At 48.7% G+C, this 24,865-nt stretch overlaps 2 protein-coding genes across 8 annotated transcripts in view; one reads left to right on the forward strand and one right to left on the reverse strand.

Moving 5' to 3' along the window:
- TMEM150C (transmembrane protein 150C) overlaps positions 1-16,766 on the forward strand; it is a 27,342-nt gene extending 10,576 nt beyond the window's left edge. For 4 of the 7 annotated variants that reach the window (XM_074540850.1, XM_074540851.1, XM_074540849.1 and 1 more), the window contains exons 3-9: positions 5,065-5,149; positions 6,154-6,207; positions 6,325-6,357; positions 6,460-6,527; positions 10,030-10,157; positions 12,866-13,043; positions 13,653-16,766. In XM_074540850.1, the coding sequence (XP_074396951.1) occupies positions 5,065-5,149; positions 6,154-6,207; positions 6,325-6,357; positions 6,460-6,527; positions 10,030-10,157; positions 12,866-13,043; positions 13,653-13,861 (755 nt within the window). In that variant the 3' untranslated portion in view covers positions 13,862-16,766. Of the gene's footprint in view, positions 1-7; positions 4,731-5,064; positions 5,150-6,153; positions 6,208-6,324; positions 6,358-6,459; positions 6,528-10,029; positions 10,158-12,865; positions 13,044-13,652 lie in introns of those variants that run through there. The other 3 variants (XM_074540855.1, XM_074540853.1, XM_074540848.1) reach the window with 2 other exon arrangements.
- ENOPH1 (enolase-phosphatase 1) lies at positions 15,920-24,792 on the reverse strand. The gene is made up of 6 exons (XM_005485348.4): positions 24,433-24,792; positions 21,315-21,416; positions 20,267-20,469; positions 19,268-19,400; positions 18,874-18,997; positions 15,920-17,851 (listed from the first exon to the last, which is right to left on the reverse strand). Exons 1-6 carry the CDS (start codon positions 24,514-24,516, stop codon positions 17,712-17,714), a joined length of 786 nt encoding a protein of 261 aa, XP_005485405.1. The 5' UTR covers positions 24,517-24,792; the 3' UTR covers positions 15,920-17,711.
- Positions 24,793-24,865: the final 73 nt, after the last annotated feature.

Raw genomic sequence — 24,865 nt, forward strand, 5'->3', positions numbered from 1 at the left:
TTGTGGGGCAGCAAGAGGCACAAAACCAAGGGCACCTTCTGAAGTATGGTGGGATGCACTGGCCTCAGGGCCCAGCAGTGCTGCAGGAATCTCTCTGGGTCAGACACTGTGGATATCAATATGTCCTTTACTGCCCCTGCTTTTTGGTGAGTAGAAGGTTTCATTCCTTTGTTGCACTTGGCCCATCTCTGATTGGTTTATGTTGGCCAGAGCATTTCATTAGCACACTGAATGCAGTGTATGAAATGAGACAAGAAACATGTACTGATGTTGCCATGGGTGAAAACATTGCCTCTCAACGTTGTTGCAGGATTCCTGAAGCATCTCTCCTGCTTCCCCCACGCACAACCCAGAGATGTCTTTACCTTTTCCCATTCCTCTTGTATAAATGAAATGAAAATGGCATTTCTGCACATCTATGAGATGGTAGGTGGGTACCTGGAGCAAGCAGAATGTCCTACCCTGCTGACAGAGGGGATCACTTCTTTTCTTGTTTCCCCACCATTTTGTTATGTATTTACAAGCCTCTGTCACATCTTATCTCTCTCATTGTGCACTCACACTGGAAACCTTGAGATAAACCTGAAAACGCCCTCCTTTATTATGTTGGCATTTGTGACTTGTGGGTGGTAGGTTATGTAATGTGCTGGTTTGTATCCACTCAGTTACAGTGATTAGCTATCAAGTGACTGGGGTTATTTTTGCTTTTAAAAGCAACAGAGATCTATAGTGGCCCCCCCAAAAAACACAGAATGTGTTTGTTTCCCTTTGATTGTTGCTGACTGGCAGCAATTCTTTATGACTTGCTCTGCGTTTTGAACAGTGTCCTCCTTCTCACAGAGCTCCTGCCTTTGTACCTATTCTCTGAAATAACCCAATGGCCTGGTGCTGTGAAATGCAGGAGTGCTGCTCTGGCTTATTATGCATTTCAAATGCATCTGCATGCTTTAGTCTTAAAAAAGATGTATGATTCTCTTAATGTGGTAATTTTGTCCTTCCTTACATTCATGTTCTCTGGTGAAAGGAACTTCAGGAGGAGCCTGTAACTTTGCTTGGCTGATGGAATTAAGATGTCCATATTAAATGAACCTTGAGCAAGCAGCAGTATATGTTTGGTGAGCTGCCTGCTGTAATTGAAGTGTGTACATTAGGGGAGCGGAAGCTTAATTGGTTGAGGATGTATAGCGGGGCAATGGTAAAAAAAGCAGAGCAAGCAGCTGACAGTCTAAGCAGATTTAGACATAAAAATGGAACTGGAGATGAGTAAGCTTGCATTGAGAGAAATTCTCAAGGCACACACCGGGGCAGTGCTAATGTGAAACTCTTTTCAGCTCTGCAGCCTGACTCAGATGGCAGCAGGAGCACACCTCAACAGGGGTTTTGCAGTGCTGGTGTGAGAGGTGTGTCAAGAGGGACTGGAAAACCACATGTGAGCTTTGGAGAAGGTGGGCTGGGTCAGCTGTGATCACTGAAAACGTTTTGGTTGGTTTTGTGAATGCATTGCACCATGAGGGCTTTCTGTGCCTGCCTGTGCAAGCCTCAGTGATGGAAGATTAAAGGCTATGGGAAATGACCAACTGCCTCTTGGATGAGCATGGTTATTTGGAAGAACATGGGCTGGCAGAGGTTGCTGTTGTTGCCAGCTGGAATTGACTGCCCAGATTTGGCATCACTGGATGTGGCAGCAATGCAGAACAGAGCTGTGGAGAGGAAGTTTGGCTTGATGTCATCCCTGTGGAGCAATTAACTGTCAAAGAGTTTGTTTCTACATTTCCCATAAAGAATTTTGGTACTTTTTCCTATCACTCTTGGCACTTTACTTTGGCTAAACTGGTGTGGTGCTGCAGGAGAGGATAATATTTGGGTTCCTTGTTCTCTTGTTCCTGTCTGCTTTCAGAGGTGCACAGAGGTCTCCCAGCTTGAAGATACAAACACTGGGGACATTACTGAAGGCTGACCCAAAGGCAGCTGCTCAGAATGATGTGTGCTGCACACTAGTGCAAAGCTAGACAGGTTTGGCACATGTTCAGGGTTTCTCCTTTGGAAGAAATTGAGATTACATGTGATTTTGTTCCTGGCACCTGACTAACACAGCAGGGAATAAGTGAGGAATGTGCAGGAGCTGAGCCATGTTTTTAAACATCCTCTGCCCACGTGGGGAGGCTGAAACATATCCAAGCCATGGCCAGCATTAAAAGGTGTTGCTGTTTGGGGACATGGAGGAAAGGGACCCTTCTTTCCTGTTTTTGGTATTTCATCTGTCAGATGCAGGTAGCTTCTTTCTTTTTAACTGGCTGCAATTAGGGTCTCAGCTATGGAGCTGGCTTCCCATCAGGACACTGTGCTCTGCACTGATTGCTCATTTAATATGCAATGATTTCAGATGTCATTTTCTGTTAGTGGCTGATGGAAGGGGACTCAGTCTGGCACAGTGAATATTAAACAGAGGGCTGTTTTCCAAGGAGATGGGTCTGTAGCCATGTTGCTCTGACTCTGAGGAAGTTGGGCACTAGCCTTGGCCTCGCTCCATTAGAGCTCAGCACAAAACAGTGGTTATCTCGACAGAATTCTCACATTTCCCCACTTCTGGTGTGGAGTCCATGTCCCTGTGTGCTGCCTTGCTGCTCTGCCTGGGGGAAAGCCCTTGCCAGCTCCCTCTGTGCACAACAGGCAATGCTGAAATAGCTTGTGAAGGCTGCTGCTTCCATGCTGGGAGGTAGAGGAGCTGTAGGAACCCATTATGAGGACAGGTCTTATGGCTACTGTTTGCTTTTATTGTGTAATGAAACTTCTGTGCCTTTCCAAGGGTGAAGGGTAAATAATAAGATGTGCCAGCCCCGATATGAAAGAATTGTGTTACCTTGGCTCAGTCCAGCCACCACCAGAGACCAGAGGAGAGTCAGGCACAGCAGTAATTACCTTGCAGGGCAGACAGGGGCTGGAACAGGAGGTGGTGTTACCTGCCTGCTCCCTTCAGCCAAGGCAGGAGGGGGGAATCTGGCCCCGGTTATCAGTCTCCCTTGTGGGGGTGCTGGCACTTGGGCACTGTGCTGCCAGAGGCTGTCAGGGACGTGGTTCTGAAGCAGGTGGGGCAGCTGCCACATGGAAGTGGTCCTTGAGATTGCTGTCGTGGGTCTCCCAGTGTCACAGCACCAGCCAACACCAGCTAAGGAATGCTGCTGCAGTGCTGCTGAGCAGCAGGAGGAAAAGGCAAGGGCAGCACCCCATGGAATAGCTGCAAGCACGACAGCAGGAGCTGTGCGGGTTATAGAAATGTGAGATGCTGTGTCTCCTGTGCTGGAGGAGAGGAATAAAAGTGAGATGGGAAATCTAGTCCTTCTTGCTGATAATTTCTTCTGATCTGTTCACTGTGCTAAAGATCTGTATGCACACTGGAGCTGCCTGCCTTTTAAATCAGCATACTTAATACCTGCATCATTTCATGCTCCTTGTCTGCAGTTCTCTCCACTCCCAGGTCAGAGAAGAGATCATATCTGCCTGCTTTTCTGTCTTTTAAGGTTTGGAATTCAGCCTTACTCCAGGCTGTCTGTACAAACAGCAGCAAGACGTGGTCTCATGGCTTTGTGCCAGTGAGGTGTGATCTGGGCACTGCCAGGGTGTTGTTTTGTACCCCTGCCATTTGCAGGGAGCACAAGATAGCTGACCTGTAGAGGTGAGAGTACCATGCCTTCTACAGAGTGTGGGGAGCCTCACTGCAGCTCTTCAGTCCCTGTCCCAGGGAGGCAGGGCAGGAGTTGGTGCCTGGGGCCCTGAGCAGTCCAGCCAGCATGTCCTTGGCAGCTTGGGGTGCCTTTGGGGAGCTGGGGGCTGCTGTGACATGATGAGGGTGCTGACTCTCTTCCGGGTCTTCAGAGCAGAGAGCAGACCATGGCTCTGTGCTGCAGGTGTAGGAAGGCCAGGGGAGTTGAGAGGGGGAGGATGACAATGTGGGTCCTTTCTTCTGTAGGGCAGAGGGATGGGTCATGGCTTTAGGACCTGGACGAGGTAATTGAGCTGCAAATGCAAGCAGGCTCCAGTGAGAGGCTGTCATCTCTAAGCTGTCCTGGCACCCCAGCGTGCCTCACTTTGTCCCTCACGCCATGTGGATGCTGATGGGGAATGCCTGCCCCTGCAGCAGGGAGGGGGCAGAGCACAGGGGCACAGGCGCTGCTGCCCCGGTGGAAGTAAAGCTGGAGCTGAGAGCCTGGTGTTGTTCCCCTCTCTCTTTGTGTCTCTTAGCTGTGCTAGTGCCTGGAGGAACATTTATGGAGGAGGACAGAGCATGAGAAAATACTTGATCCATTATCAAAGGACTCTCATGGAGACGTAGGGCTCTCTGTGTCCTCAGCACAGCAGCGCTCCTGAATTGCACATATTACAGGAACAGCCGCGGCACTCCAGATGCTCGTCCAGCATGATCTTGCCTGGAGGACAAACGCTGTTCCTCGGGAGGCGCTGTCCGCAGCATCCTCACGCCACATGCAGGATTTCACCGTGCCTGCATGTCAAGGGCTGATGCTGCTGGCAGCCTCATCCCGGCTCCCGACAGCGCTGCGAGCCAGACTGGAGCTCTGCTCTGCTCGAGATGTGGATCCAGACATTATTTTTAGCTGCTTGCTGTGGCCAGGATGGGAGCTGGTCATGCCCTTAGTGGAGATGATGCCAGCACGGGCATCCCTCTCTCTCCATGCTGCAGCTGAGGCAGTGTGTGGAATCGATAATGATCCCCGGTAGGAGGCTGCCTTGCCTTGTGCGTGTGGGAAGTAGCAGGGAATCAGATCTGCAGGTCTTGTGGTCACCTCGCACAAAATCCTTGAGAGAAGTGCCTTGAAAACCACTCAAATCCTGTAGGTGTGGTAGAGAAGTCTCCCGCTGCAGGGCTCAGTGCCTGGTTGTTCCAAACCTCGTGGAGGATGCTGCCTGCGGGCACAGCTTAACCCCTTGTGGCCATGAGCAGCTCGGTACCTCGGCACTGCTGTGGGATGCCCTTGCTGCCCTCAGAAGAGGGGGCTGAGGAGGGTGGGTGCCTCAGCCCCCTGTTGTTACTTTGTTCTTTGTTTCTAGCAGGTATGGATGGGAAGAAATGCAGCGTGTGGATGTTTTTACCTCTTGTCTTCACCCTGTTTACATCAGCTGGATTATGGATAGTGTAAGTTATCTCCTGCTGCTTATCTGGGAGGCTGCTTCTCATTAAGGAGAATCTTTTGGGGATGCTCTGCCCTTGAGCTGCTGTGGGGCTGGGAAGGCATGTGGTAGGGGCAGGGGTCAGTCTGTGCCACTTCATGGCTTGAAGCATCACATTTTTATCCCTGAGTTTCTGTGCTCCCCAGGCCAAGCTGCTGACCTTGCTTTCTTCCTGGTATGTGCTACTGGGAGCTGCCTTAAAAGAGACAGCCAAAAATTTTCCTTTAATGACATTTTCTTTGAATGACTCAGCAGAGCTCTTGGAGAAACACTTAAGCCCTGCTTTGGGGTAGAAATTCAAAATTGCAGCATCCAGCACCACACTGAGAATCTGCCGGCAGCTTAATGCTGACACCTCACTTTCTCCCTCATGCTTCTTACCAAAATGCACATAAGACATGCACCTCCCTGAGCTGGGCTCTCTCCAAGCATGCAGGCAGATGACTGCAGCATGAATTTGGGAGTGAAAAATGTGTGATCTGCAGCTGTGCTCAGGCTGAGGAGCAGTTGTGTTATAGGATGTGGCTTTGGCCATGGTCTGTGGACGCTGTTTTTCAGCAGCAGGGGCAGCTTAAGCCTTTTGTCTGACCTCTACTGCTTGCTGTTTTTCTCATCCCATCCCCTCTCTATTAAAACAGCTTTTGTGGATGGAGTACCATAGTAAAACTGATGAATCAAAATGACTCAAAGTAAAAAGGAAAACATTCCCCTGGCTGGTTGTTTTTAAAGCAGCTCAGTTCAGTGACCCTGTTTGTCTACTCAACCATGCAAAACAGACACAACACAAAGGAAGGCATGTGGACTGAGAAATAATAAAACTGCCTGCTTGGGCAGAGGAAAACACAGGATCCTCCAGCAGATCCTGTCAGTAGCCTTGAAACACTTAATGTTGTTTGAGTGATATTTAGAATGGAAGCTAGGATGAAGTTTTACACTATTTCTTTATTTCTTTTCCCTTTTTCTTGACAGGTACTTTATAGCAGTGGAAGATAACAAAATTCTCCCACTAAGTGTACCAGATAGGTAAGAGCTGTTTGTGGGCTTTATATTCAATCACTTGTTTCTTTGAAATAATGAAAGAATAACAGCAAAATGGGAAAGAAAATCTTGAATCTTTATTCCTGTTCCTGTGTCTCTTAGGAAACCTGGTCCCAAAAGACCACCTTATATAAGGTAAATGAATTATTTTCTTCCAAGTACTGCTCTGGTTCATGTGTCTCTGTTTATGTGTCTCTGCCATCCTGGAGTTACAATGATACACTTTATATTTTCAAGTATTGCAGGTGATGCACCTCCTGCAAGCTGTGTGTTTAGTCAAGTCATGAACATGGCAGCATTTCTAGGTAGGAACCACAACTGGAGTTTCTTTCTTTCTTTTGTTTTGTTTGTTTTAAGAGTCACTGAAACTTAAGTAATATCCTGTACATATTCTTCTTGAATGTGATGATGTGACACCTTTTGAACTGTATGTTTCACTGCTGCTTCTTTCTATTGCAAAGAAAGAAATGTGACAGGGGAAATGCAACCTCCAGACTGCAAATCTGTGTCGTGGGAGGCGTGATGGTAGGTGACTGTCTTGGCCTTGGTGATCGTGAAATGGTTGAGTTTAGAACTTCTGCTGTAATGAGAAAAAAGGAATTTAGGGAATCAAAGCAGAATTGATCTCCTAAATTTCAAGAAAGCAAGCTTTAGGCTCTTCAGGGAGGTACTTAGCAGATTATCTCAGGAATCTGCTTTTGCGGGCTTAGGTGTCCATGAGTGCTGGTCAGTGTTTAAGAACCACCTTTTAGAAGGACAGGAGCAGGCAACCCAGCTGGGATTGTGCTCAAAGAGGGGGGCAGAAGCCCAGCTTGGCTTAAGAGGAGAAAGCCATTATGTGGTCTGTGGAAGAGAGGTTAGGCTTTGCAGGAAGATTACAGAGCTGTGGTTTGTATATGCAGGGAGAAGACAGGAAAGGCCAAAGCTCAATTTGATTTAAAACTGGCCAGAGTTGTCTCAGACAACAAGAAGAGTATTTTAAGTATGTCAGTGGCAGAAGGAGGCCTAAAGAAAATATTGGACAGATACTTGTTAAAGTCTGTAACCTGACTAATAGGGATGAAGAAGAAGAGAAGGCGTTCAATGCTTTTTCTGCCTCAGTCTTTAATAAAATGTTGATTTTATTAAAGACTGGACACACTTGTCCAGTTCTTGGGGTTGAAGGACTACAAGCCTGAGAGCAGTGGCTGTCCATTTGTGAGCACTGGGATTGTCAGGGGCCAGATGTGTCAGCTGAATGCTCACAAGTCCCTTGGTCCTGGATGGGATTCATCCCAGAATACTGAAGGAGTTAATGGATGTTAGGGCAGGACCCCTCTCTATCATTTCCCAAATGTCTTGGGATTCTGGGGAGGGCCCTGCTGACTGGAAGCTGGCCAGTGTTATTCCAACCTACAAGAAGGGTATGAAGAAACACTCTGAGACCTACAGACCTGTTGGTCTAACCTCAGTTCCTGGAAAAATGATGGACAAGATGATATGGACTCATTTAAAGAGTGATGCGATCACCAGGCACAGTCAGCATGGGCTCACAAAGGGAGAGTCGTGTTTAAGAAGCTCAGTATCCTTCCGTGATAGGGCCACACACCTGGTGGATGAAGGGAAGGTGTTGGATGTAGCTTTTGTGGATTTTAATAAGGCTTTTGACACTGTCCCTCACAGCAGCCCTCTGGAGAAGTTGTGCACCTGTGAGATGATCAGATTCACTCACAGTGCGCTGGGTGAAGAAGTGGCTGAAGGGCAGGGCTCACAGGGCTCTAGAGAAGCCCCATCTGGCTGCCATGCAGCCACCAGTGCTGTCCCTCAGGGCTCAGTTCTAGGGCCTGTTCTGTCCAATATTTTTATCAACGATCTGAATGAATGATGTGAAGGCACCATGAGCAAGTTTGCTGGTGATCCCAAACTGAGAGGTGCTGTTCACTCTCCTGGGAAACCAGGTGCCTTCCAGAGGGATCTAGATAGCTGGAACATTGGGCAGTGATTAATGGGATGAAATTAAGCAAGTCTAAATGCTGTATCCTGCACCTGGGACAGAGTAACACTGGGCTCAAGTATAAATGGGAAGAGCATGCAGAAAGGGAGGTGTGGATCTCTTCCTCCTCAGATCCAGATACAGGACATGGGAATGGTTCAAAACTGCTCCAGGAGGAGTTTAGACTGAACATTAAAAAAACCATCTTTTTTTTTTTACTGAGAGAGCTGTCAAACACTGGAATAGGATTCCTAGTGAGGTGGTTGATGCCCCAAGCCTGTACTGTTTAAGAAGTATCTGGACAATGCCCTCAATAACCTGCTTTAACTTTTGGTCAGCTCTGAGTTGCTCAGGTAGCTGAATTTGATGATTGTTGTAGGCCCCTTCCAACAGAAAGAATCTATTCTGTTCCTACCTCTACTTTGTGGGTAAAGTCAGTCTTTCCTCTGCTGTATTTGTGTACTTCTGAGAGCTGCTTTTAGCTTGTATCTCTGACCTCCTTTGTTATGTCAAAGCTAAAGGACAGGAAAACTACAGAACCATGCTAGAAGTGTGGGAATTACTGAAATTGAAAATACCATTGTTTTGCTGGGAATGCTTTTAATCCCTTTTTGTAATTCCCATCAGGTTTTAGAAAAAGATCACATCATTTCAGGAGTCTGTATTGCAGATACAGAAATTAAAAAGTTCATGTACATGTGCTTGAGTAGTCACAGGTGGCTGTCCCAGACAACTGCCTGGGGATAGAAAATATAAATCCTCTTTTTGGGGTGGAACAAAGTTCTCATTTTTAAGGATTTGGAGTGGATTGATTCACTAGAGTAATTGTGAGAGAGTAAATTCAACTGTTTTTGCAGTTTGGGTAATTTTCACTTACAATACCCTTATTTTCCAAAGCCATGTTTTCAGTATTATACCAGGGATAATATATTTTCGATATTGTACCAGCACTTTTGTGGAAAGTGCAGATCTAATTTGCTAAGGTGAACTATTTACAACAATATGAGCTACTTGCTATTGATTTGAGCATGAGCATAAGAAGGTGTTTGCCAGCAAGCAAGCAAATTTTCCTGTTCAACTAAATTGGTTTTTAGTGGTCTGGCTTGAATCACATCTGAAAGCCAACTGATTGCCTGGCTTTCTGTGTTGTTCCATGCACCATTCACTAGGGAGGGCAAGAATACATAATTTGAGTATCTTCTGGGGTTGTGCCATATCGTATGATGTATGAAATATCATATCTATCATGCATCATATACCACAGTGCTTGGGGGAATTGGAATAAATGTTATTCCAGTCTTCATGGAAAGTTAATGCAACATTTTGGCTCATGTTTGTGGCAACAGAACTTGTTCCAGGGGAGGAGAAAAGGCAGTGGATGTTATGGCAAACCCATATAGAAATATGTATTTGCCATTCACGTGTATTTAATACAAGTGGGGTTTGACGTCTGTCCTCCAGCTGAGCTCAGCACTTGTAAGTGGAGTGAAGCAATACAAGTCCAGGTGCCACTAAGTAATGCATGGTATGCATGTGATGGACTGTGTGCTGGGAGCTTCACAGGCAAGCAGGAAGGTGTTCTTTCCCCCAGAAAATTATTTGCAGACAAAGCATAATGAGAAAAGGAAGCCTGGAGCTTGCTGTAGCTGGATTACAAGAGAAAAGCTTCCTGTGCTTAATCTTGTCCCCAGTTTAGCAGGAGGGGGCCGTACAGAAGCACAAATCTTGCTAGCCTGCAGGTAGAAAGAGGAGGAGGGGGCTGTGGGGCCCCAGGCAGGTGTTTGCTGCAGCAGGTTCTCCCTACTGATGTCCCATGCCTTGTGTTTCCTTCCCAGCGCTTGTTGTGGCTGTGCTGCGCTTCATCCAGCTGAAGCCCAAGGTGCTCACCCCGTGGCTGAACATCAGTGGCTTGGTGGCTCTGTGCTTGGCCTCTTTTGGGATGACCCTGCTCGGCAACTTTCAGGTATTGCTCTGCAGGCTTTGACTGCTCTGTCTGTGATGTGACTGCCCTGCTTTCCTAGCGGCTCTGCTCGGGTCTTTGAGCCAGCTGTGATGTGAGCCTGGGAAAAGCACGTGCCCCAGCCTGTGGCATTCATGTTCTCTGAAAAAATCCCTTCGCCCAGGATTTTTCTCCTGGGAAGCTGAGAAGCCTCAGAGAAAAAGGGAAACAATTCTTATCTCATTTGCTTCTCCTGTGTTGTGCTCCTTTGGGATGTGCTTGCAGATTGTTTATCCACAGGTGATTGTTCCATTCAATTCTGGTGTGAGTTGTTTTGACTCTTTGGCCAATCAGTGCCAAGTTGTGTCGGGACTCTGGAAAGAGTCACAAGTTTTCATTATTATCCTTTTAGCATCCAGTAAGTATCTTTTCTGTATTCTTTACTATACTATACTATACTAAATATAGTGTATTATATATAATATAGTATTATAAAGTAATATAATATAGTATTATAATCAGTTAGCCTTCTGAGAACACGGAGTGAGATGCATAGTTCCTGCCTTCATCAGGGCAGTTCCCAGCTAATACAATACCAGCCCTCCTTTTACCTCTGCTCTGCCACCTCTGTCTGCCACTTGTGAGCTGAGATGAAGGGCCACAATCACTTTTCACGTGTCTCCAGCAGGGTTTGCACCTGCATGCTTAGACCTGACCTGCTGAGAGCCTCAGCAGGAGCCTCCTGAATCTCTTGAGCCCTGCGAGTCGGCACAGATGGCCCTGGGTGAAAGGGCTGAGCGGGAAGTTTGCGGACACATCTGTGCAAACAGATGCACAAATGCCTGTACAAATTTAGCAGACAGCTCAATGTCCTTCTTTTAAAACATATGTTGCTTTAAATCCACCTCCTGCTGATCCTCAGATCTGCCAGGAGAGGGACACAGCAGAGGACTGCCAGGACTTCTCTGGATGTGGTGGGTGTGTGAGTGAGGGCCCTCCATTCCCCCTCTGTCCTATAGCAACAAACATCTGCCACATCTGTAGGGGTGGGTGTCCCCTGTGATCACCATTGTGTCTGTCAGGGCTGCATGAAAATCGAGGTGTTAGAGTCAGAGGGGCTTGGGTTTGACTCCGAGGCTCTGTCTCTCACTGGGGTGCACATAATGACCCCCAATAATCAGGCAGGAGCTGAGAAAGGCCAGTGCAGGCTGGCTGCTTCCCAATACAGAAATGGTACTTGTTTTGTGAAGGGTGAGGAGGATCTCTTTGGATTGTACAGGTATTGAAGGAACTTGGTGTCCTTTACAGTTAACTTTTGTTTTTCTTTTTTGAATGAGTTGTGAGATAATTTGACTTTTATGAACTTGGTCTTCCTAACTCCACAGCACAAGCCCAAAACCCAGGGTCTTGTTTTTTCACAAGAGCTTTTCAGCTAGGAATTATGAAGCCTTTGTAACAGCTTGTCTACCTCTGAGAAGAGTATTTCTAGTACAGGCACTAGGAAATTGTTTCAACTTCACTTTCCATTTTTCAGTCTTCAGAGCAAATAATTGTAATTTAACAGTAGATACTTTGAATCTTGCCTGGCTATAAATTCTGATTATTCTGATGTCTGAATTCTAACTATCCATTCCATGTTAGTTACTTAGACCTTTTGCCAAACATGAAAACATGCTGCAATGAGACCTTAATCTATGCCTCTCCCTGCCTGACTGCTCAGCCAAATGTGGCATTAAATCATATTTCTGGAAAATTATACATTGGGTGTTTCAGAGGGACGTTATAGCTGTGAGTCCCTTGCAGTGCTGAGTATCTTGGGAAAGGCAGCTCAATCCCATTTTTGCCTGAATGATTATTTGTACCTACTCTTGAAAGAAATTCAGGGTAGAGAAGAGGGGAGATATCAGAGGAGGCACAGCAGATAGATTGCTGTCCTGTAGATTGTGTCTTGTTTGATGGGTATTTGTTAAATCATCAAACAGGAATTAAGGCTGCAGGGAGAAGTTACAGACTGGTGGTTTCTTTTCTAGAAAAGCCGCAGAGGGAAAATGGAAATTGTTTGGCTTAAGTCCATGCTGGACTTTTTGAATGGAACTACAGCCTCAAGGAATATTTTTGCAGATTCTTGCTAGTTGAAGCTGGCTGTCATTTTGCCTTGCAGTGTTGCACAGTCAGAGCCCTGTGGGACAGGGCAGCCCAAGGAACAGGGAAACACTGGCACTCCAGAGAGGTTGGGTTCATGTTGCCTCAGACCCCAGTGGCCCAGGATTTGGTGTCACTTGCCAAACCAGGATGGGCAGAAGAGGAAATTGGAGGAACTTGCCAAACCAGGAGCGTGGATTTGTGTTTTGGCTTGTGCTAGCTCGGGGAAGTGCCAGGGCTGGCACTGGAGGTGCACAATTTGCATCCATTGCAGGGAGCTGTACAAGACCCACAGTGAGTTGTCCTTGCCTGCCCTGGCCATCACTTGGAGCCAAGGAAGAATTTATTTCTGAGCTCTGCATTTGTGAGTCTTGTCAGGGAGCCGTGGAGACAGTCCCCAAGCAACTGCATTTTCCAGGGTGCTCTTGGGCTTTGGGCAAAAGATCTGCTTGACTGTGACAGTTGTCAACTCACCTTGGTTATGTTGCACCTTACCCCTCTGCCAGAAGAAATGATACATCATCTCAATCCTGTTAGCTCTCAGATAATTCCTGTTGTGTCCAGGCAATCACTGCTTTATTTGTTGCTAGCTCTCCAATGATGAGGAGATCCACAACGTGGGCACATCTCTGACCTTTGGCTTTGGGACACTGGCATGCTGGATCCAGTCTGCCCTCACCCTCAAGATCAACCTGAAGAATGAGGGGCGGAAAGCTGGGATTCCACGGGTGGCTCTGTCAGCCAGCATCACCCTCTGCGTGGTGCTCTGTATCCTTTTGCTCCCCAGGAGGCCAGGTATTGTGTCTGTGCTGCAGCAGCTCTTCTCACACCTGTCCTAGGATCTCAAAACATTTTGGAATGCTAAGCAGTCTGGCTTCATGGCACAATCCACTGTGTAGAGTGATGCTTCCAGATTTCACAGAAAGGGACAGTTTTGCAGGTGATCTAAATAGAAGGAAGTATTTCAAAGTGTGTATTGAAAGGTGTTCCCATTGCCTGTGGTGGGTGCAGTGATCTGATCCAGTTCCCACTGGGAAGCTCCTGGCAGGTAGGGGCCCCCAGCCAGGTCCCCACTTGCTGGCTCTGTCCCTGGCTAGCTGGATGCTCAAGCAAATCACTGACTTCCCCTCTGTAAATGTTTATCACCCTGATGTGGGATCAGGAAGCCCTGGTCTGTATAGGAGAGCTGCTGTGCTCCATGGGCATCATTGGACACCTGACATCCCTTTCATCTCTAGCATCACATTCACACTCTCCTCATGATGGCTGGATGGGTGGGCTTATCCAGGTGACTTTGCTCAGATTTTTTTCCCTGTTGGCTTTCAAACTGTTTGATGTCTCTGCTCCCACTTGTTCTCCTTGACTTCCCTCTTCCAGATTTCATCCTTATGGCCCAGGGCATTCACATGTATGCTTCCAGGATCCAGTGGGGCCTAGTGATGTGCTTCCTGTGCTACTTTGGCACCTTTGCAGTGGAGTTCAGGCATTACAGATTTGAGATAATTTGTTCTGAGTACCAGGAAAACTTTCTGAGCTTTTCTGAAAGCTTATCAGAAGCCTCTGAGTACCAGACAGATCAGGTGTAGCCTGTCCTCTGGCAGGGGGGGAGGGGGGCAGGTGGGGTCTCATGGGTGAAACATGACCTCATTTACACTTTTTTTATGAGTTTCTTTCCATGTGCAATCATGATGGCATTGCCAAAGGGCTCTGAGGGTGGCTGTTTCACTAAGAGCCAAACAAACAGAGGTGTCTGCTGCAAGAGGAGTGGATCCATCTCAATGGCAGCGTGAGAGTGCACAAGCTGCTCAGTTTGTGACTCTTTCTGAGTGGCTCTGTCACACTCCTGTTGCTCAAAACATTCAGCAGCCCCTCTGAGGCTGGTCCTGCTCAGCCCACCCTGCAGAGAAGGAACTGAAGGAAGCAGACTTCTAACAGCCAGAGTCTTCAGGAGCCACCTGTTCCCGAGTCACCAGACTGCATCTTCCGTGTGTTTCCCGGCTTGTTTTCTGTGCTGCCAGCCGGGGGAGCTTGGGAGGGGGAGCAGCCCCAGCTGTTTCTCCAGAACCTGGAATCAGACACAGAAGACCCCAGTGGACTGGTTTTTATGGCAGGCAGGCAAAGCAGCCAACGGTAAATCTGGGTTTGGGAGGAGCTGTGCTGTGATCAGGAAGTGAGACTTGGCTGGTGCTGCCTTGTGGCCAGGCAGATCATCCCCAGGCCAGAGGGGTGACACTGGGATGCTGAGCTTGCCTTCCTGGTGGGCACTGCTGGCAGTGAGGTGCTGAATTGAGAGGAGAATCTCTGTGTGCCCTGAAGACAACCCAGAAGAAGCTGCTTCTTCCATGTGTAGTGCTTCCACCACACATTGTGTATAGTATTTCAAAAGCTTTTTAAATTTTTTTTTTTTTTTATGTTCACTGAGGGGGAAAACATTCTGTTAGAGATACCAGGCTCATCTGCCATAAGAACAGTACCAGTGCTTCTGGGCACAGGGTTTGGTTTTGCTCCTTGTGCAAGCCAAACTTCAGATATGCTAGTTTGGGGTTTGGGCTCTGGTCCCCTCAGTGTGGCCAGCTGTCCTGAGTGGAGCCTGCTGCAGGTTTCAATGGGTTTCCAGGGTGCCAGGAGGGAGATCTGGCACAGAGGCTGGCTGATCTGCCTGAGGGCTGGAGGTACAAGAAGGGAACAGCAAAACCAGAAGGGCTTCTCCCTCCCTAAAGGGAGGTTTTCGAACAGAAGGTCTGTTTTCAAAGGAGCTCAAAACCTGATTTTGGGAAGGCTTTTGGGTAGAGGAGTGATGGGAGTTGCTTCTCCCCATGGCTCCTATTTTCCTCCACAAATCAGGCTCAGCTTGGGTTTACATCTTGTCTGAGCTGCAGGAAAACAAGCAGAAATTAAAATGGTAGGAAAAGGCACTTGAAGGGGAACTCGTACTGTTCTGTGGCATTTCTGACAGAGGGAAAAGGCAAAAGGGCATTCAGTCTTCCGCAAAGGTCACAGGCCTCTCCTGAGAGGAGAAACAGTTGAGCCAAACTGTGTGCTAAGTTGAAAGCTTTCAGCCAGCCCTTTCTTTTCTGTGCACCAAAACTTGTTCTCAGGCAGCTGTTACAAACCCAGAGGATTTCTGGCCAACAGAGGGTTGTTGTGGATTGCTGAAGGCTTCCTCCTTGTAGCAGTGTCATGAGTGGAAGGCTTTCCCAGGAGGATGTGCTGAGAGTGGCCAAGGACACAGCAGTGTGAGATGCCAGCTCCCATGGGGCTCATCCAGGGAGCTCCTCCTGGGCAAGGAAGGAGGGGACAGTCTGGAGAACATGCAGGTGGGATCCTCTTGCACTGGCACACACTCAATCCATATGGAGCACAAAATAGCAATTTGTCGTAAAGGTGTTTTACTGTAAATAGTCCACTGTGTCTTTTTTTCCCTGATTAATTAATACTTTCAGTTTTTTATTTTAGCTTTTGTAATTTTATCAAAGAAAAAAAAATGTGGTTATTTTCTTTCCTTTTGCTCCTTTTCCTATATGCAATCCAAACTGAATTTCAGGTTTTTAGTGATAATTCTGTACATTTCTTAGAGTATTTCTAACAGCACATTTCAGTACAACTAAATGACAACCAATGTACACTAAAACATGACCACTAAATAAAGTGCTTTTATGGAGAAAGTGAGCTTTATTTTTGTCCCTACCCCAAGCATAGCTTTCTGATGGCAAAGGCAAAACAAAAGGTGAGTATTTATTTACAGTGTAATGATTAACATTATCACTTAAGGAAGCCAGGGACCATTCAGCCATGCAGATACACTTACTGTAACAGCACTAATTAGCAGGCTCTTTCTAGGAGCAGCATCACACACACTGCACAGCCCAGAAAGGCATCTGGACTAGCTGCCCCACAGCCTGACCTGCTACTATTAAATTCTTAGAAGGGCCATGCTGGCACAGTTTGGTTTCCCCCCCCAAGTGCTTGTCTCTTCATTGTTCTTTACCCATCAGCCTCCCTCAACAGGGACAGTGTAGGTATAAATCAGAGCTCAGGAAGGCAGCAAGCACATCCTCTATTCTGGCTGGCTGTGAGGGCAAACACCCGTGCATGAAGTGCCAGCAGCAGGGAATGGGGAAACAGGATTTCAGACAGGAGTTCCAGACTGCTCTGACTCCACTGCTGCCAGGTATAACCTACGTGTGGCTCTCACTCCTGCACTGAGCCACAACTGAAATCCTAACATGGTCAGGGAGGTAGTACAGCTTCCTTGGCAGGACAAGGCTGCTGCCTTAAAGAAAGGACTGGGGAAAGTGACAGCAGGAACACAGTGTTCACAGGTTTAGAAATAAAATAATAAAATTTGCTTTTTAGGTGCTGGGATCACTGGTGCTAAGACAGGAAGGCTAAATGCTGTGATGGAGTGAACACAATGAAAGCAAAGGTGTGTTTTTATTTACTACATTAGGAAAAGCTCCATGACCATCTGATCTACATTGGCACAAATTAGGTAAGGTGAAAAGGTCAGGGGTTTAATTCTCATCAATTGCAGCAGGATGTCTGCCCTCAGGAGCAGTTTGTCAAGGTCTGCTCACAGCTGACCAGTGCTATGAATGTGTGACTGGGTGATCTTGGCTGGAGGAGGAGCTCTGTGGGTCAGTGCTGAGATACTTCAGAAATGCTGTCAAGCTCACTTTGGGCTTCAGACAGTTGTATCCCATAGCCCAGCACCATGAAGCAGCAGTGAAATGTGTTCAGAATTTAATTTTTAAAGCTGTATTTATATATACTTGACTTCATTCTAGGTAGGCTGGCTATGGAGGTCTAAGCAGCCTCCATATACAAGTTGTGCTGTTTTGTACCTAGAGGTGCTGCAGACACACCCAAGGTACACATTATTCCTTGTCTGAAGAGCCTGCCTGCAGCAAGGGCTGGCTTCTTCTGTGGGAGCCTACTGTACTATAGCCCACAGCTGGCATTTCCCTTTGGGAATCCTAACTGTGAATGTTTTTGACTTAGCAGAAATCCTGTCTGCAGGGAGAAGCTCACATATCCCCCCATGGTCCCTAGTGCTCCCTCTGGGGCAAGGGGACAGGAACCTTGTTTGCAGACTGCTTCTAACAATGACAGAGCTCACGGTGGGGAATCTCAGCACCAGCTTTCAGGGGATGAGTCTGGAGGAAGCATTCCCTTAGCTAACTGCTAGCCAGGAAAGGGGAGGAACAGCAGGGCTCATGGGTGCTGCTCCCTGCCCTGTTCCCAGCTCCAGCTGGCAGCAGGCCTCTGTCCTACTGCACCAGGGACCCCACGCCATACTCTCCATCCATACCTGCCTGCACGAGGCCCAAGACATAATGTGGATTTGGTTTGAAATTCTGATTATGGACAAAATGACCTAACATTTCACAAGGACAATTAGGTGAAGCACAGTCTTTTGTGCGCGCACCGCTTTCCCTAAGTGGAGGAAGGCAAGAACAGTTCGGTGAAAGAGGAGATGAGGCTGTAATAGGATTTCTCATCGTCCGTCAGTCCCGCGTTGCCCGGTCTGATCACCACAGCCACGTGAGTGTCCGCCTCCTCGGCTGCATTGGCTTCTGAAACAGACAGAGAGGGGACAGTGGAGGGGACAGCCCTTACTGACCTCTTCACTGCAGGGTCCCTGAGGCTTGAGGGTGCCCCAGAACACCTGAGTGCTTTTGAAGGCTGAGACTGAGAAAGCAGCATTTGCACACGGCAGGGCTCTAGAGAGGAACCAGCTCCCGGCAGACCTGCTGTGGATGGCTGCAGCTGCAGGAATGGAGCTGGCTGCCTCACCATCCCCTCCCCTCTGCCAGCTGATGGCTCTCCAAGGCTCCTTGCAGGCAGCACACACCATCAGCCCCATTCCTGCTCCATCAGCTCGATTCCTGTCATGAGGCTGTGGCCAGCCTGTGGCATTTGTGAGTCAACAGCCCCCTCCCCCAGTCACTTCTCACAAGCTTCTTTTTGCTCCCTGAGCACAAAAGGCCACTGGAAGATGATCCAGGGAAAAGGAGGTAACCACAGGCTCCCACCAGCTCTGTTGCCAAGGCTGGGAAGGAGGTAAGGACTAACTCTGGGGGACTGAGCTGGCTCAGACTGAGACCCAGTGCTATTTCTGCCAGAAAGATGTTTCCAGCTAAAGCAGGAAATTAAATTAGCTTCTCAAGCCTGGATTTCCATGGGTCAAGTCTTGGCAACCTGAAGCAATGTTTTCCTGCTGCTGAACACAACCTAACCATAAAGTGGCACAAAGAATCAGCCACGTAGCAACACAGCAAACACCACCCTTTCCCCTGAGCCCTGGCCAAACCACTGACCCTGTTTGTAAATGGGCTGTGCCTCAGCACTCTCTCCTGCCTGGCTGGTGCAAAGGCAGGCTTTCTACTTGACCTATTTTCCCTCATTGCAGCGCTGCACATGGACATCCCACTGCTGTGTGCAAGCCTGGGTGTGTAAAGAAGGAGGATGGCAGCAGCTAGAGGGAAGGTGCTGAAGCATTTCTGGGTGCTTGTGAGAAGGCAGCAGCAGCACACCTCTGAAGAGCACCCACCTCCCCTGCACAGGTGAGAGGCAGCAGCACTGGCAGGTCACATACCTCGAGGGACATCTGTCAGGAAGAGGATGTTGTTGGTGGCACACCCAATACTGGCAGCAATCCTCCTGTAGCTCTCACTTTCTACCTTGGGGCCTATTTTGGTATCAAAGTGGCCATCAAAGAGCTGAAAGAGAGAGAGAAGCACAGGCCATTGCTGAGTGCCATCTGAAGAGCAGGGATGAATTTCCCTCCCCCCCTTTCTGCCATAGTAATGAGGGGTTGGTGCAGCCATGCTCTCACAGTCAACTCCTTGAGCTGAATTCCCATGGATCAAACCCACTGCCCCACCTTCCTGTCACAGAATTCATTCACAAAGTGTTACAGCAAGGCTGGTTGTGGGAAGGGAGTGCTCTGCAGGGGGAGAAGCTGTAAGGAAGGTGGTAAGGTTATCTACCTCTAGGATATCACCTTCTGTAGAGTATCCAAACAGAAGCTTCTGGGCTTCAACGCTGCCTGAGGAGTAGATATAGACCTTCATCCCTGCTTCCCGCCACTTCCGGATGGCTGGAACAACGTCCTCGAAGATTCTGGAGCAAAACAGGGCAGCAGGTAAGGGCAAACCCAGAGGCACCTGGGGGGACATCATTAGGCAGGCACTGTGACAATTTGTTTTGTCCTATTAGTTTGCAAAGGGACTTCATTTTCAATCTGCCCAGGGCTCCTGGAACCAGGTCTCTTCCAGCATCAGGTGATGCAGAGCTGGGCAAGGAGATTTTAGAGATCTCACTCCTTGAATGCAGCCAAGAAGGCAGCTTTCCCCACAGTTTTTGGGTCACTGTAAGACAATTTAGCCTTGTTTTTAAAAACAAAACCAACAGGATATGAGTCTCTCTTGATTTGGTTTTGGATGTTTACATTTCTCTGTCAGCTCACCTCATTTGGCAAAACTTAGTGAATTTATGGGCTTGTTTTACTTAGAGACCTGAAATGCACAGTTTAACAAAGTATCTCTTAAATAAGAAGATCAGGCTTAATTTCAGTTGTCCCTACTTATGCATTCCTGTGTTGTGGCTGAAACAAAGAGGAACCTGAAGACAAAAATAAGTGGAAAGGCAGGAAACACACAGGTAAAAGACAAAGCAGAAGGAAACAACTGAAAGGGTCTGACCCTGCAACCCTGGCTTGTTTATACTTGTTCCAAAATATGTGTGCAATTTGGGGATAAAGAATGCAAGACTAAGAAATGTAAGAAGCTCATACTTGTTACCCTTGGTTTACCAAGAAATCTCTCAAATATGGACTTATCTGCTGAGCTAGTGATGCTACTTGTATTTGTAAGTGGGGCTGTTCCCAGGAATAGCTTATGCAGCTCTTCTGCTAATAAACCTTAGGGAAGCTGCCCCCCAGAGCTGCCCCCAGGAGGGGGCACACAACTACTCACACAATTACTCACTCTCCTTTGACGTGCCCGGTGGCATAGGCTGCCCTCCACATGTGGCCCTGCAGCTGCTTCAGTGCCGTGGTTTTCCTGTCCAGGGACATCTGCCAGTGCACGTTGTCCACCACGGCCTGGATGACGCGCTCCAGCTCCTCCTCCCCGCTGCCGCTCTCCAAAGGGATGGGCACGGCCCCGTCCAGGCTGGAGTCCTCCTGAGCCTGCACAGTGGTGTCAGAGCACAGTGCTGACAGTGCCAAGGCTGTGGGGCTGACCCCTGCACAGGCTGTTCACTAAACAGCTGGGCTTCTGATCCCTGCAGGTCCCCTCCAACTCAGACTATTCTGTGATTCTGTGTAATCATCCATGATAGAAAGAGGGCAGGGAAGAGGTGGAGCCATTTCCACACCTCTAATGTAGGAAAGTGATCTAACAGATCTAACATCTGCATCTATGCACTGCTGTACAGGACACTGCTCGAACTGCACTTCACAGAGGGGGTTACAACATTGCCTGCTTTTCTCAATGGAAAATTTAAACTCCAGTTGTGTTTAGAAATACTTGCTTGGACTGTACTTTCCAAACCAACCAATTAGCATTACTGTAGCCGTATTGTAAATACTCTAATGAGAACTATGCTTATTTAAGTATTTAATTACTGTAATTAAGGCAAAGAAGCAAATGCATCTGTTGGCATCAGCCACAAGTCTCAAATTGATGATGCTGTGTCCCTGTACAGAGGCAGCATCCACTGCTCTGTGTGGAACAAGTGCTCTGCCTTCCCTGAGCTGCTTCCCAAAAGAGGTTTGGATTCAAGAAGTGCAGGCAAAAAGCTGGAAAGTCTTGGCTCAACAGCTGCCCAAGGGCTGTGAGGACCAAGGTGAGCAGAGGGAAGCTGCTGCCTGCCAAGCCCAACTCCAGGCTTTGCATGGGGGAGAATCCAACCTTCAAGGAAACTGGCCTCCATGGATGAGGGCAGAGAGACGGGGACAAATGTGGGGTGACCCAAAGCCTCAGGCATGCAAGGCAAATGCAGAGACAGGGAATGATTCTAATGTTACTTAACCTGTTTCCTCAGCAGTCCCACATCCCGCTGGCACTCCTCCTCCTCCCAGTGAGCACGCAGGTACTCCTTCACGTTGTCTTTGATGTAAGGGAACAAGGTCTCCTGGCAGAAAAAGAGGCTGCTCCTTTAAGCTGGCGGAGGTAAGGCTGACTGGTTCTTAAAGGAACCGTTCGCATGTCCTGCCTGTACAGTTACATTCCCAAATTTATGCTTCCCCTACAGTGCTGCAGCTGGTGAAAATTCCTGCCAAGGGTGTCTGCCTGGTCACAGGACTGAGCCAGCCTCAGGCCAGGATCAGTGCAGGTGGATTTTTTTCCACAAATGTTTACGTAGCTCAAACTTTTAAAGCCTGCGATGGAAAGGTGGGCGACAACTTTTCCTGGGCTTGCAAAAAAATATGTCTCAAATGGCACATGTGACCCCACATTCCCACAAGGCTGACAATGTATGTACTCTGAACAGATAAGTTATGCTATTGTATTCTTGATGAGACACTTGTCCTAGCAAAGGTCATTCTGAAAACACCTCTCAACCTCTCCCCAAAGCTAGAGGAACTTTTAAAATGAAAAGCCTGGTCCCGTGACACTGAGCTCCACAGGACAGTCTTGCAAATGAAATTAAACGGGGTTTGGGAAGAGCAGCACAGGAAAATGACAAGCCTTCACAGAGATCCCAAGGGCAATCAGAAATAATTACAAATTGCTCTCATTAGTGGTGTTTCACGAGTCAGGAGCCACAGCAGCCACCATGCACATCCCGGGTGTGTGAGAAGCCTCAGGTTAAGGAGAAAGGCAGGGAAAACCTTTCTTTGGGTAGAGAACTGAGCTTTTCTCAATTTCTTAATTTTATTAACCTGAACTCACCTCTCCTCAAAAAATGGCCCATAGGTATGTCATCTTTAGCTTATTAATGAATAAAGAAAGCAGTGGTCCTGAGATTATGATGTGATGGCAGAACTGCAGGATTTGCTATTGCTCTAATACTGTATTTTCCATATTTTATATTTTAAAAACAATGCAAATTGCTTTAAGAATTACCACAAACTTGCCTAGGGAAATCAAAAGCCTAGTAATGCCCCCAGTTAATCTCTCATTTCCTTTACTTTGAAGCTATCTTTTAAATCATGGAGGAAATTAAAGAGAATCCACTGGGAAATGCAGCTGACCTGCTGGCTTGGTTTAACCTCCTTTACAACTCAGATGTCAAAAGGAGCCAATTGTTTTTCAAAAGCAGCGTTTCATACTCTTGTGCTGGCTAAGAAAAACTCCCAAACTGACTGAAAGATTAGTGGATTCTGTGATTTGTGAGATTTTAAAAGGGTAAAAGTCTTGGCAAATGCATAGGTCTGTGGACTAAGAGGGGACACCCACGTGACAGCTGGAGTAGTGGACAGCGGGCAGGACAGATGGTTTATGGATGCCAAGAGTGATCCCAGTCAATGATGTACTGAGTTTAATAGGCCATGAGTCTGTGTGGAAGAAAGACTCCAAATACTCTCTTTTCTGGTATCTTTCCTTAATCCACCCATCAACTCTGACTCATTCTATTCCCTTACTTTGCAGATTCAGTCACTCTAACATTAGAGAGAGGATTAAATAAAATCGTTTAATATTGAAGAATAGAGTGTCCACTGAACCATCAGTGGACCTTTCAAAGGCAGATAGAGGTTAACTGAAAGCCCAAATGAACTAACTTGTTCCAAGCATTTTCAGGATTTCCATCAAACTGAATTTTACTGGGAATCAAAACCCATTTGGCCTCCCTGGAGCAGAATGACTTTGGGTGGAAATCCAGAGTCTCGGGTCCATGGCACATCGTTTGTACAACTGCAAAACGGCTTTGAGGTGGACAGAAACAACTTAGGTGCTCTGTTAGATGTTTAGTAAGAAACCTGAGCTGTCCAAACTGTCTGAACTGACAGACATTGAGGGGAGGCAGGCAGCTATAATGCCATCTAGGCCTGAAGTTTCTTCAAGAGCACTGGAAGAACATGGATGTAGGTCAGGCTGTTCATCTGTTAAGACTGTGTTAGCAGAAGCCTCTAGAAAGGCAGGCAGGAGCCTTCACCTGCCATGGGAGTCACAAAGCACCTTTGTAAGCCACTGGCTGCAAAATCCACCGAAAGCTGTCATGTCTCAGGGAGAAATCCAGGTTAATGAATGGCAGGAGAAGGGATCCATCCGAGCAAGCCGCTCCCTGCTGCGAGCCAAAGCCGCCCGCAGAGGAGGGACCCCGGCTGTCACAATTTGCGGTTCTCCAAGCGCCTGTGACCCACAGGCTTCCCAGTGCCCTCGGTTCTGTACCTAAAGCAGCATTTAAAGCAGCCTGAAGCTCTTTCCTAGGCAAGGGAAGGCACTCGTGCATTGGCTGCCGCTCCGGTCCCGGTGTGTCCCCGACGCTGCCCTGCCGCAGGGCTGGACACGCTGCCCCGGCACACCGGGGACATTCGGCCGTACCAGCCTCCCGAAGGGAAAAAGCAGCGGATAACCCCAGAATTATCGATTACTGCAAACGGTTAATTACCGAAATTAAGGCCAAGAAGCATCGTACTTCAGCGAGCCCGCACTTGAGGCTCTCTGCAGAGCCGGGTGCGGTGCTGCAGCTCCAGCATCAAAGCAACAGCGATGCTCGAGGGCTTTTCCAGGATGAGGCTGCGAGCACCCCAGCTGCCCTATATCCATCAGTGAAACAAACCCGTGATCTGCCCGAACCTCCGAGCACCCCAGCTGCCCTATATCCATCCGTGAAACAAACCCCTGACCTGCCCGAACCTCCGAGGCCGTGAGCACCCCAGCTGCCCTATATCCATCCAAGAAACAACCCCCTGCCCTGCCCGAACCTCCGCGCAGTGTCCTGCTCCCCAGCCCACCGCAGGGCGGCCGATCGCCAACACTAGGCGTATTTTCTCGCGAGCATTATTCAGAAAAACGCGGAAAACGGGTCACGGCTTTCGTTCCCGGGGCACCCCGGCCTGCCTTGAGGCGAGCTCAGGGCCGGGGAGATCACGGTACGAAGGGGGAAGCTCCGGGAGCCCCCCGCGCCGCCAGGACTGGGGGGGTCACGACAGGAGCGGCGATGCCCGCAGCCCCCCCCGGAGCCGGCGGCCACCGGGTCTCACCTGGACGAAGGCGATGGGGGTGGTGGTGCCCTCGATGTCCAGCAGGATGGCGCGCACCTCCGCCGGCACCGGCAGCACGCCCATGGCGGCGGCGGCACGTGGGGCGCACCGGGGACGCGCGGCGGCGGCGGAGAGCGCCGCGCCGGCTGTGCCCGCCCACGGAGCTCCCGCCCCGCCCCTCCCCGCCGCCGCAGGCGGAACGGGGTTTCTGGGTTACGCGTTACAACCCACTGCCGGCCGGCCCGCTGAGCCCGGCACCCGCCCGTGGCGCGGTCCCCGGTGCGGCGGTGCCCGTGCCCGCTCGGAGCCGCGGCACCGGCCCGGCCCAGCCCGCGCGATGGCGGCCGCAGGGCGGCTGCTGCAGCCCCGCCTCGAGCCGCCGGGGGCGCTGCGGCGCCGGGCCGGAGGACGGCGCTGATTGGCTGCCGGCGCA

Source organism: Zonotrichia albicollis, chromosome 5 (genome assembly GCF_047830755.1).
Source record: "Zonotrichia albicollis isolate bZonAlb1 chromosome 5, bZonAlb1.hap1, whole genome shotgun sequence".
In the NCBI taxonomy this organism is placed as follows: domain Eukaryota; kingdom Metazoa; phylum Chordata; class Aves; order Passeriformes; family Passerellidae; genus Zonotrichia; species Zonotrichia albicollis.